This window comes from Hyaena hyaena, unplaced genomic scaffold (genome assembly GCF_003009895.1).
Source record: "Hyaena hyaena isolate Hyena2069 unplaced genomic scaffold, ASM300989v1 scaffold_503, whole genome shotgun sequence".
Lineage (NCBI taxonomy): Eukaryota > Metazoa > Chordata > Mammalia > Carnivora > Hyaenidae > Hyaena > Hyaena hyaena.
Genome location: NW_024081132.1, coordinates 312039 through 325082, shown reverse-complemented (window position 1 = coordinate 325082; position 13044 = coordinate 312039). Strand labels below are relative to the sequence as shown.

Genomic DNA, 13044 nt, shown 5'->3' with positions numbered 1-13044 from the left:
TCCGCCCACCACGCCCAAATACGCTCCGCACTGTTGGCCCCGCCCACCAACCTAAGTCCCACCTCCTAGCAGGTCCGTTTAGTGTACTCTCCGGAGGGGTGACCGCAGCACTAGGCCCGCCCCCTTCCTGGGGCCGCGAGCGCCGAACTCCTCGAACGTAGCCAATGGGTGATGCGGCAGCAGCACCGCGGGAGGTTCGATTCACTGGGCCTGGCGGGTCCGTAGAGTCCTGGTGGCTGTTAACGCGCGCTTTAGGAAGAGGAAGGTTAAGCGGGAGTATCTGGGCCCGGATTTACTTCTGTGGCTCTTTCCAGCTCTTTCTGGGATTCCCCTCCCAAGCCTCGGTGTTTTACTTGTTCTGCTTGGACCCCTGCTCGACCTCCCCCAGTCCAGGCCTGGCTTCCGCGCTCCAAACCTGGGAAAACCCCCTCCGGACTCGAGCGCCTCGCCCTCCCCAGGCCTCTGCTTTTCACCCCAGCCCCTCTCCCCTGGCCTGTGATTACTTTTTCCCCCTCAACTACTCCCCTGCCATCACGTCCACCTGGACCATTATCCCAACTCTACTCTGCCGAATCTGGCACTCCATCTGCCTCCTCCCTCTATCCCAGACCTTTACTCACCTTTGCTTGGATACTTCCTCTTTGGTCTGTTCTCCCGCCTTGGCTAACTGGCGACCGACACTCTCGCAGTCTGGGCTCAAACTCCAGCCCCTGGCTGGATTCCCTCCATTCACGGGCCCTCTTTAATTAGCCCATGCTTTCAATAATACAGCAGCCCGCTTTAATCCGCCCTGGTTCTGCATTCTCAGCTGCTGGGTACCTTTGATCTTTGGCTGATGGGTACTTGACATTTTATGATCCTGAGCCCAGGATGGTAAGTATGGGCATAAGGGAGACTGGGGAGCCTTGTGTCTGGGTCTAATGGGCTCAGGCTACAGCATCTCTGGAGGTGCTCAGTTTGTATTCTCCCCTTACAGAGGAAGAGCTTAGCTCCAAGCCAGCTGGCCAAGAGAAAACCGGAAGGCAAACCTGGTGATGATGAAGACTGGCAGCCTAGGACAGTGGTGAGTACTCTACCCCCAGGGGTATAGGACAGGTGGGATGCAGGGCTCTTTGGACAGAAAGGAATCCTGGACTTGGTTTCTGGTGTTACATAGAATGAACCTGGTCACTTCCAGAAACCTCTTCAGTAAACTTTTAATGAGTGCTTACTATGCATCATCATCAGGCATTGAACAAGATAAAATCTTTGTCCTCAAGGTGCTTACTAAAAGCTAATATAGCTTCAGTTTTCTTGGTAGAAAAGGATATTCCAAAGCCAAAGAACAGATTGGGTTGGGCCTTTTGGCTTCCTTGGGGGAAAAAAATGGCTCCCCAATAGCAACTAGCTGCCTGCTCTTTTTTTTTCTTTTCTTTTCTTTTAAATTTTTTAAAAATGTGTTATTTATTTCTGAGAGAGAGAGAGAGACAGCATGAGCAGGGGAGGGTCAGAGAGAGAAGGAGATACAGAATCTGAAACAGGCTCCAGGCTCTGAGCTGGCTGTCAGCACAGAGCCCGACATGGGGCTCAAACCTACAAGCCGTTAGATCATGACCTGAGCCAAAGTCGGACACTTAACTGACTGAGCCATCCAGGCGCCCCTGCCTGCTCTTTGTTCCCTGCCCAGTCACACAACAGTAGAGTATATAGGGCCTACCTTAGGGTTCTGAGCTCACATCAGAGGAGTGGTATCTAGTCCCTCCTAATACTCAAATATAGTATGTTTGACTTTGGTCTGGGTCCTGTGCTCTGTTGCCTGCTTTTTAGGCTTTCTGGGGCTGGCTGTGGGCAAGGACCTATATAAATAAAAACCAATAGGATAACGTAGCATGTACTTCAGAGGTAGAGGGGGGCTCAAGAAGGGCTTAGCCACTGGAACTTTGGAGGAAGGGATTAGCTAAGGAAGGTCTAGAAGGCAATTTTAGGCAGGGGCTGTATGTAAGAGAAGGGACCGGTTTCAGGTGTTTTTTGTAGGATTATTGAGGCTTCAAAGTACCTTGGCAAGCTGCTACAGGCTTTCCTGATGGTTCCATGGAGTCTTGCTCTGTAGTTGCACCATTGCTGGTGTGCAAGAGGCTCCTCAACCTGTGAGGGACAAGGCTGCCACTTGCTACTCACATGGGTCTCAGACTTGAACTTGGGGCAGCGCTTTGTGCAGCTGGGTCATAAATGGTGCTCTTTGCTGCTGGTTGCTCCTAAAAATGCTTTTGGTGCTAGTGTCCTCAGTGGGTGGTGTGGGCTGACTGGCTCACTTCATTCACCTTGTCCAGTACCCCTCTTCAGATTGGACAAGTTCTGTAACCTCATTAACCTCCGGTTTTCTCACCTCCTAAATGAGTATAATAATAAATATCATAGGATTACTGTGAAGATGATACATGATGATACATGTAAAGAGTTTAGCCCAGTACCTGGTATTTAATAAACGTTTTAAATGTTAGTTGCCATTTTGGTAAACTCTATGGTCTTACAGACTTCACCTTCCCCAATACTCTTCTAGACTCCCAAGAAACAGAAATCCAGCAGTGGGACTCAAAGCAAAGAGTGTTTCCTGTCACCTTTTCGGAAACCTTTGACTCAACTAACGAATCGACCACCTTGTCTGGACAGTAGTCAACATGTAAGTGAGAATCGCAACTTGCTGGTAAATGTGTGTGCCCTATGGAGGCGCCTTTTTTGCTTTGTCTAGGGAGGCTTCCACTCCTGAAGATGCCTTCAGTGCTCTACAGAATAGCCAGTAGACAGATTTGGTGTAGGCTTTAGGTCTGCCCACCCCCTCGAGGGCCTGGAAGAGGCCTGGCCTCTTGCCTTCTGAGATGTGTGCCTGACTTGGAATCGTCCCCTTGTTTATAGCTATTTGAGTACCAGATTTCAGGTGGCTCAGCTTCCTGAGGACATGAGTGTATAGGAAGGCCATGGCAGGGTATTGGAACCAGGATTCTCATGCCAGCTCAGTCTATCACTCAGCCTAACAGGTTTCACGTGTTTCCTCTAGTAAAATCAAACAATCTTTACTATGGACAGTTCTGGACATTATCTCATGTAACTCATTTTTTAAGATGAGGAAGCTGAGACTCAGAGGGATTAAGTAGTTTGCCCCAAATTACATTTATAGAGTATTCAGATCTGCTTAGTTTCACCAAAGCTTTTTCTACCAAACTTTCTGAGGACTGTTGTATTGAGCTCTGGCCCTGATCTTCAAAAACCTTAGGAATTTCTTAAGTGATAAGGATGCATGGTGTCTTTTATTATTCATAAACCCTTTGAGCCATACCTGAGTGTATGTTAATGAGATTTTATATGTAAAGTGCCTAACCTTGATGACTGGTTGCTAGGGGAACCAACCCACCAGTGGCCCATGTTTAATCAATCAAGTCTGCGTAATGAAGCCTCCATAAAACCCCAAACGGTCAGGGTTTGGAGAGCTTATGAATAGGTGAACAGGAATTAATCCATGTGCCAAACAGTGGCACACCCAAAACTCCAGAGAGACAGAAGCTCCTGTGTGCAGAACCCTTCCAGACCTTGCTCTATGTGTCTCTTCTGGCTGTTCATATCCTTTGTTTTATTAATTTTTTTTTAATGTTTACTTATTTTTGAGAGAGAAAGCACGTGCACGCATACACACGGCAGGGTGGGAGTGGGGGGTGGCAGGCAGAGGGAGAAGGAGACACAGAATCCAAAGCAGTCACCAGGCTCTGAGGTGTCAGCACATAGCCTGTCTCAGGACTCAAACTCATGGACTGGGAGATTGTGACCTCAGTGGAAGTCGGACCCTTAACCGACTGAGCCACCCAGGACCCCTATTCATATCCTTTAATAGCCTTTGTGATACATTGGTAATCTAATGGGTAAACCTAGTTCCTGAATTCTGTGAGCCACTCTAGAAAATTAATTAAACCCCAGGAGGGGGTTGGGACCCTCTGATTTAGAACTTGTTGGTCAGAAGCATAGGGAGCAACCTGGATTTCAGATTGGTGTCTGAAGTGGTGGGTGGAAGCAGTCTTGTGAGACTGAGCCCCTAACCTTAGGTAGTGTCAGAAATGAGTTAAATGTAGGACACCCAGGTGGTGCTGAATAATTGTGTATAGAAAACACACATCTGGTGTCAAGTGAAGTACTGTGGTAGAGTAGGGGAGACATACAGGAGTGTGTTTTTCCTTTACAGGGACATTTTGAAGGAAAAATGGGAGTATGTAATGGACATTAGTTATTTCTGCATTCAGCAAACATTTTAAAACATTTTTGTATAACACTTGATAAATACAAAGGAATACATATATAATGTGTGAGATATAAAACACCTGTGAACTCACCATCCTTCACTAAAATACCATCAAAGTCATAATCCCTTTTCCTATCCCGAGAGGTAACCACTATCCCGAGTTATCTTTGTCATCCCTTGTTTTGTGATAATTGAATTATATGTATACAATTCAGTAAGTAATATATTGGGGTTTTAAAAAAAATTTTTTATGTTTTATTTACTTCTGAAAGAGAGAGAGAGAGAGACAGCATGAGCAGGGGAGGGTCAGAGAGAGAGGGAGACTGCACCAGGCTCTGAGCTGGCTGTCAGCACAGAGCCCGACATGGGGCTCAGACCCATGAACCGTGAGATCATGACCTGAGCCAAAGTTGGATGCTCAACTGACTGAGCCACCCAGGTGCCCCAGTAATATATTGTTTAATGGTTTACTGAGCTTTTAAAAATGGTATTTAGTTCTCTGGGACTGTTTTTCTTTTAATAAAAAAAAAAAATGTTTAAATATTTTTTTAAATTTAGATTCAAGTTCGTAAACATAGGGTAGTATTGGTTTCAGGAGTAGAATTTAGTGACTCATCACCTACACACATCACCCAGTGCTCATCCTAACAAGTGCCCTCTTTAATGCGCATCACCCATTTAGTCCAGCACCCTGCCAGCAACCCTCAGTTCTCTAATTTTAAGCATCTCTTATGGTTTGCCTCCCTCTCTGTTTTTATCTTATTTTTCCTTCCCTTCCTCTGGGACTCTTTTCATTCGGGTTTCGTTCAAGTTGTCCTATGTAAGTATATGACTTAAGTGCAGGTGTAGTGGGAGTATACAACAGGGATCTAACCACCTGGAGGTTGGTGAAGACTTAAATCTGAGGGGTATGCCTATTAGGTTGAGTCCTCAAGGATATGAGGAGTCAGCCAGGTGAAGAGAGTGGGCAGTGTTCTAGATAGTATTCCAAAAGGCGAAAGTGCCTCAGGCCCAGAAAAACCCTATAGTGCACCTCTTGAGCACTTAGATGTGATGGTCTTGGATGTGATGAGTTTGAAGTATGATGGGATATCTAGGTTTGGGGATTTGTTGCAAGTATAGGTAGGTGTGGAGCCTAGGAGGAAGGTAGGGACTGGAAATAGATTTGGGATCCTTGGAGTGTCAGGGTGAGTGTGCAGTCAGAAGAGCTGAGGTGCAAGCCCTGAGGAACACTGACTTTTAAGGGGGTTAAGCAGAGGAAGAGCTCATTAGGGGACTGAACATGAGGTCCTAGAAAGGCAGAATAGTAGGAGAGTGGTGTCGTTGAAGTCAGAGGCAGAGAATATATGCAAAGAGTGGCCAGCTTTGTCTAGCAAGATAAGGATGGAAACATGTCCATGGAAATTAAGGTCATGTAGGCCATTGGTGATCTTGGCCAGTCATTTCAGAGGAGTAGAAAGGGCAGAAGGTAGGAGAAGTGGAAGATTAGAAAAGGGAGATAGACAATTCTTTTTATCAGTTTGAAGGGGAGGAGATAAGAGGTCAAAGGAGTTTTTGTTTTTAAGATAGCAGAGAGTTAAGCATGTTTTGAATGCTGGTGGGAAAGAGCTAGTAGAGAGGCTGAGAATTGGGAATGATCAAACAGAACTGACTGAGTGAATTTCTCTGGAAGAGGGTGGGGAGGAGGGATGCTCTTCCTCTTCTATCAGAAGGAAGGGATGGTATGAATTTTTAGTAACTAAATAAAGTGAGAGCATGCTCTCTCTTCTGCTTCTGTCAGGCCATTGCAATTCTTACAGGCTGTGACTGTTTTTGGCCAGGGATGCCCACTCCCATGCTAGTTGTACAAACTTGCAGCTCTTCCTGCAGACCATGCGGTTACTGGGTTTTATTGAAAGTCTTGCTTTTTAAATCTGGGCATAAGCTTTTGGCTACTCTGAGCCTCAAATCTAGCCTTCTGTATTGACCATCTTGAAAAGAAGATTTCAGTTTTTTGGGGGTGCTTGGCTGGCTCAGTCAGTGGAGTGTAAGAATCTTGATCTTTGGGTTGTAGGTTCATGCCCTGTGGGACATTGGGTGTAGAGATTACTTTAAAATTTTTTTTTTTTTTTTTAGAGAGAAGCAGGGCTTGTGCTCACTCAAAGTCACGAACCATGAGACCGTGACCGGAGACAAAGTCAGATGCTTAACGACTGAGCCACCCAGGTGCCCTACTTTAAAAAAAATCTTAGGGGCATATTTACGTGGCAGGGGAGATACCATGATCATGAAGGTGGTTTTCCCAGGGTGAGGCTCATCCATTGCACTCCGGATGTGCTGACCCCTGCAATTTCCCCAAATGTGAGAAAACTCGACTGCATAATCTGTGGTAGTGGGGGACTGCGTTCCTGCTTTCCCCTGGGAAAAAAAATCTTACGGGCACCTGGGGTGGCTCAGTTGGTTAAGCATCTGACTTCTGCTCAGGTCATGATCTTGTGGTTCTTGGGTTCGAGCCCTGCATCGGGCTCTGTGCTGACAGCTCGGAGCCTGGAGCCTGCTTCAGATTCTGTGTCCCCCTCTCTCTCTGCCCCTTCCCCACTCATGCTCTGTCTCTCAAAAATGAATAAGTGCTAAAACTTTTTTTTAAAAATTAGTTTTAGAATTGAAGCCAAATTCTGTCTTTTGACTGAAGAGTAGCTTTTTGTTAGCATAGTTCGTGTATGTTTCTCATCATTGTTATTCATAATTATAATAAGTGTAATTAAAAATGTTCAATGAAAGATTTTATTCATCTGCAAAGAAGTATACAAATAAAGAATTTTGGCCTTCCTCCAACCTTCCCTTGTCATATTATTTAATGTGATGAAGTTCAGTTCTCCACATTCTTTTTCTACCTTCCAGTAGATTGTCAAATGTATTCATTACGTTTTTCCTACTTAAAGTACACTGAGTTTCTAGAAGTTTATGGTCTGTATAGCAATGGGTCAGAATAAAAAGGTAAAAATTTTCAGGGCAAGACCGGTTTGCTTTTTTCCCTATTAAACTACCTTTTTGCTTGAGGGGAATATTTTTCATTACATCTTTTTCCACTAATGTGTTCCCATTACAAATAGGGGTTCTGTTCTTATTTTCTCCTTGCTAACTTGGGTTTTAGCTCTTGTTTTGTTGAGGTTCACAGGCCATTGTAATTCCCCCAGAGGGCTCAAGGATATAGATAGATAGATAGACAGACAGACAGACAGACCAACCGACCGACCGACCGACCGACCAGAACTTTAATGGGAGTTGTCAGAGTTCACTCAGGAGCTGGTGCTATGGACTCCCCTGCCTCTCTCCTGACCAAGCCTGATATGGGGCTTGAACTCATGAACTGTGAGATCATTACTTCAGCCTGAACCAAGAGTTGGATGCTTAACCAACTGAGCCACCCAGGTGTCCCTCCAGTGCTTTCTTAAAGTGCTGCACCCTAGAAAATATTTAGTTGTCCTCACTGACATGGCCTTTCATGAAAGCATGGGTCTAAGCCTTGTGGCTGACTGAGGCTGGGTACTTGCCAGTGGCACTTTCCTCTCCCTGAGAATTTGTGGAATCTTATGTAAAACCTCAAAGATGAAAGCTGTTGGGTAAAACCTAATAATAAGGAGCACATGTCCTTATGTTTTTTGTTTTTTTTTTTAAGTATTTATTTTGAGAGAGAGTACATGCATATAATCTGGGTAGAGGCAGACAGAGAATCCCAAGCAGGCTCTGTGCTGACCGGGGGTGGGGCTCAGTCTTATGGACCATGAGATCATGACCTGAGCTGAAATTGAGTCAGATGCTTTGGGGTGCCTGGGTGGCTCATTTGGTTAAGCTTCTGACTTTAACTTAGGTTGTGATCTCGTCCTTGAGTTCGAGCCCCACATCAGGCTCTGTGCTGACAGCTCAGAGCCTGGAGCCTGTTTAGATTTTGTGTCTCCCTCTCTCTTTGCCCCTCCCCTACTCAAGCCCTGTTTCAAAAATAAGTAAATGTTTTAAAAAAAAAAAAAAAAAAAAAAAAAAANGTTTCAAAAATAAGTAAATGTTTTAAAAAAAAAAAAAAAAAAAAAAAAACACGTAACCAACTGAGCCACCCAAGTGCACCTCCTTATGTTCTAAATGCATCTGAGTGAGATGCAATCAAAATATAATGCTCTGAATGTATTTATCTTTAAATTTTAGACTGCATTAGTAGAAATATCCCATAACCTCTCCAATCAGTCCTGAATCTCTGTTTCTTTCTTTTTAGGAAGCCTTTATTCGAAGCATTTTGTCAAAGCCTTTTAAAATCCCCATTCCAAATTATCAAGGTAAGAATGGAGACTTGCCTATCTTTTGAATCAATCACATGCAAATGTATCTGAATAGGTGAAAACCTCTGCTTCTATAATACATGCTTACCTTGGATTTGAAGGTGCCAGCCCAGTGGTGACTGTGTATGGGTTGGCTTTCCAGAGGCTTGCATGAAAGCTGTATTTGATAGCTTCAGCAAGGGCTGCCACACCTGACTGCCCCTCATCTTCTTGGTGGGGATGTTCCAGTGCTCTGGAAGCTCCTGGTGGGCCCTGGTGGTTGATGGGCCCAGTCTTCATTCAGTCTGAGTGAGTTTAGTAGCATCTTATGTCTAAGGATGGCTCTCTCTCAGACCTGGGTTCTACAAAGTTTTCCCTGTCCTTTGTAGAGTATATTGTGCTGAAACGGGCTAGAGAGGGAAGAGGCCACCTTTTAAGAGCTCTTCGTCTTGAAAGGCCCTTTGGGTTCCATATCTTTCTAGGATTGACTTGAGATGAACAAGACCCAGCCCTCTGGAAGTTTATAGTTAAATGGGAGAAACAAAATGGGAAAAACTGATCTGAAGCAAACTGGGATAATGGTCAGGTAGAGGTGCCCAGCTGGGTTTGGAGAGGTCTGGGAGAGAGAAGGTCATATGCAAGCTTAAAGGTCATGTGAAAGATAAGCAGTTAAGCTGGGCCTGCTGATCTCAGTATAGAGGCCCAGGTGACAGATTGTTGGTTTCTAGGTCCTCTGGGCTCTCGGGCATTGGGCCTCAAAAGGGCTGGGGTCCGCCGAGCCCTCCATGACCCCTTGGAAGAAGGTGCCTTGGTTCTGTTCGAGCCTCCCCTGCTTAGTGCCCATGACCAGCTGAAGCTTGACAAGTATGTACATTGGTATTTCTTGAATAGGTTTGGTTTTCTGGTAAGTGCACATACCTGGGAGGGCAGAGGGCATTTTGGTGTGATTCTTTTTTTCCCCTTTGGGATTAGCATGCTTTCAGAGTGCTGTCGTGACCACTGACTCATCCAGAGAGTGGGTAGGTGGGGAAGGAGAGTGTGTGGGGAAAAGCTTGTGGGCATGTCCAGTTCGTGGGGGTTCTTCATCCTTCTTGCAAAGCTTGCTGAGGGGAGAGAAGGGATTGATGGCACAGGAAAACTTCTCTCCTTCTAACTCCTAGAGCAAAAATTTGCTATGATTTGATTATCAGGCCAAGAAGGTCTTGTCTTAGCTGCCTCTGGATCAGCAGGACACAACTTCCTGAGGGTGTGGCCTTGCACATGTCTGAGCACCATGTTTTTCTTTGCTATGTTTTCTCAGGGAAAAACTCCCTGTCCATGTGGTTGTTGATCCCATTCTCAGTAAGGTCTTACGGCCTCATCAGAGGGAGGTAAGGGGAGTCAGGGTAAAGAGGTATGGGCTGGGAGGCTGTCTTCCCTGGGGCTGCAGCAGTGTGGATCAAAGTGGCCTGAGTGCTGTTATTCCCCAGGGAGTAAAGTTCCTGTGGGAGTGTGTCACCAGTCGGCGCATCCCTGGCAGCCACGGCTGCATCATGGCTGATGAGATGGGCTTGGGCAAGACGCTGCAGTGCATCACTTTGATGTGGACACTTTTGCGCCAGAGTCCGGAGTGCAAACCAGAAATTGACAAGGCAGTGGTGGTTTCACCCTCCAGCCTAGTGAAGAACTGGTACAATGAAGTTGGGAAATGGCTTGGAGGAAGGATCCAACCTCTGGCCATTGATGGAGGCTCTAAGGACGAGATAGACCAAAAATTGGGTATGGAGCCTCAACTCTTGCATACAACTTGTTCCCTTCTTGTGCGTACGCTCACTGATGGCCAGCAGGTTGAGGGCACTGGGGGAGGGGTGGAAGATAATTCCCATGGAAAATAGTTGAAATAGTTTCAAGCTAAATGAAAGAACCATCAAACTTTTTTTCTTTAAGGTATTCTCAGATTTGTTCCCTTGACCCATTTTCTGTTGTAGAAGGATTCATGAACCAGCGTGGAGCCCGAGTGCCTTCTCCCATCCTCATCATTTCCTATGAGACATTCCGCCTTCATGTTGGAATCCTCCAGAAAGGGAGTGTTGGACTGGTCATCTGTGATGAGGTACTTGACTCTCAGCAGTCTGGTGGTAGGAGAAAGTGTTGAAATCTAAGAACTGCCATCTAAGGGCTGTGCCAGTCACCAAGGAATATTAAGGACAGAGCTTGTTGTCTTAGAGGATGCAAGTGAGAGGGACAGCCTTTGATACCAACCTGCCACAAGGGATTGAGCAGTGCTTGGAGCTTGAGGAGGCTGAGGTACTGGGGGCTGTTTGGTTGCTTCCAGACAGTATTCTTAGACTAAAGAAGGACTTTGAAGGATGAGAGGGATTTGGATGGGTGGAGAGAGACATCATGTTTAAGGGAACAGGTTCTGGAGTCAGAGAGACTTTTTTTTTTTAATGTTTATTTTTAGAGAGAGAAAGAGATGGCGTGCAAGCAGCGAAGGGGCAGAGAGAGGGAAGGAGACACAGAATCTGAAGTGGGCTCTAGATTCTGAGGTGTCAGCACAGAGCCTGATGTGGGGCTCCAACCTATGAACTGTGAGATCATGACCTAAGCCAAAGTGGGACACTTAACTGATTAAGCCACCCAGGTGTCCCAAGAGTCAGACTTTTTTTTTTTTTTTCCCCAAATTCTGGCTCTTCTACTTACAGTAAAATGACCTTGGACAAGTTACTTAACCACCCGAGTCTCTGTTTCCACATCAGTAAAATGAGCTAATAATATTTGTTTCATGGGTTATTGTGAGGATTAAATGAGGTGAATGAGGGAAAGCTCTTACCCAGTGCCTGGTGTATCCTAAGACTTTGGTAATAGGACTCTGTTTTTTATTTTAGGCTGTGGGAATGCGCATGAACAGAAGCATAGAGGTGGGAAAGTCCAATGTGGACAGTCCATACAACTTATACAAGTCTGTATTTACTCTCTGGGAAAGGGAAATATGGCAGTAGTTACTTACTAGCCTTTTCCACCACTATGCATGAATGGTGGTAATGATGCTACTTCTTAGAAAGGAATGAGGGTATTGGCTTTCCCAGTATAAAGAATTTTCCAGGGGCATCTGGGTGGCTCAATCAGTTAAGTGTCCAACTCTTGGTTTCCGCTCAGGTCATGATTTCCTGGTGTGTGGGTTTGAGCCCTGCATTGGGCTCTGCACTGATGGATGGTGTGGAGCCTGCTTGAGACTCTCTCTCCCCCTCTCTCTGCTCCTCCCCCTGCTCATGCTTTCAAGGCCTCTCTCAAGATAAACTTTAAAAAAAAAAAAAAAAAATTCCAGGTTTTCAGGGTGCTTAACTACCCTGAGGCTATCATTATTTGTACCTGTTGGGAAGAATTAAGGCTCCTTTGCACACCCATGGGACTTTAGTGGAGATGTGGCCTTGGCCCCCATTTGTCAACTTTGGGAAGCTTGACTGCCCTGGGAACTGTAGTTTCTTAGCTCAGTATCTGAGGGACTTTTGGGAGGGGACAGAGAAGAAAGGCTTATTTTGGGGATGCCATGCTTGCTAGTTATAAGTTCTTTCCCAGTTGGGCTTTTGTCCTTAATAAAAGTCATTGTTGGGCATGTGTGCCAACTTCTGATACCTTGATGGGCTGTTCTTGTAAGAATAAAGGATTTAGGAGGTTGAGGTAGGGTATGTGTGTGTGATAAACCCTATGAAGCTCAGGACCCTGGCGCATCTGGAGTTTCTTCTGCTCTGTAGTGTTTCTTTTCTTTCTTATTCTCTCCTGTTTCCTGAGCTGACTCTTCAGGGCAGAAGGGACCAAGCTGCTTCTTGTCATAGTGCAGCACTCTGGTCTGCCTTTTTACTCATCTACCTTTTATTTGTCAGCAGTTTGTCAATTATCAGAGACCAGTCCTGAAAGACCACCTAGTCTAGGAGGAGTTTTTCCTGTTCAGACCCACAGTGCTTCCTTCTAGCTGATGCTTCTTTCTGGAAAATAGAAGTGCTACAGAATAACTCTGTGTATAAAATCTTTGATCCTCACAGTAATCTGAGCTAGGCAGGGCAAGTCAGAAGACATGGGATTAGTCTTGGCTTTGCCACTTATAAGCACACTGTGCAGATGAGACTGCCCAGAGACTCAGTGACTTCTGTACCGTGGATGGCACAGGGTATACTTGGAAGGGACATGATCCTGATCAAGAGAAGATCTACAAATGCATTCTGGAAAGTGTATGACTAGGTGAGGGATTGACGTCATCATCATCATCTCCATTTTGGAGCTTAGGAGTGCAGTGACTTGCCTAGGTTCCCCCTGTGAGGACCTAGTGGGCTGGGACTTGAATCCAGGCCCAGGGTTTTAAGACCAGGCTGCTATCCCTTACTGCCTTGGATATAATCCTAAACTTGGTGTAGGAAGCTTGGCATTCAAGAGTCTCTCATGGTTTGTCTCTCTCCCTCTCCCCCACTATTTTTTCCCTTCTTCTCCCCCATGGTCCTCCATTAAGTTCCTCCT

General features: G+C 45.6%; 1 protein-coding gene and 1 non-coding gene across 4 annotated transcripts in view; both read left to right on the top strand.

The window, feature by feature from the left end:
- The first annotated feature begins 220 nt into the window (after positions 1-220).
- The window catches only part of RAD54L (RAD54 like), a 27629-nt gene continuing 14805 nt past the window's right edge, over positions 221-13044 (top strand). For 2 of the 3 annotated variants that reach the window (XM_039254773.1, XM_039254771.1), the window contains exons 1-8: positions 235-873; positions 977-1063; positions 2540-2659; positions 8511-8571; positions 9282-9417; positions 9854-9923; positions 10023-10311; positions 10521-10645. In XM_039254773.1, coding sequence (XP_039110704.1) covers positions 871-873; positions 977-1063; positions 2540-2659; positions 8511-8571; positions 9282-9417; positions 9854-9923; positions 10023-10311; positions 10521-10645 — 891 coding nt within the window. In that variant the 5' untranslated portion in view covers positions 235-870. Of the gene's footprint in view, positions 874-976; positions 1064-2539; positions 2660-8510; positions 8572-9281; positions 9418-9853; positions 9924-10022; positions 10312-10520; positions 10646-13044 lie in introns of all 3 variants that reach the window. The other variant, XM_039254772.1, reaches the window with a different exon arrangement.
- Positions 6500-6664, top strand: LOC120247098. The gene has a single exon (XR_005532218.1). It is a non-coding gene; the product is annotated as a U1 spliceosomal RNA (small nuclear RNA).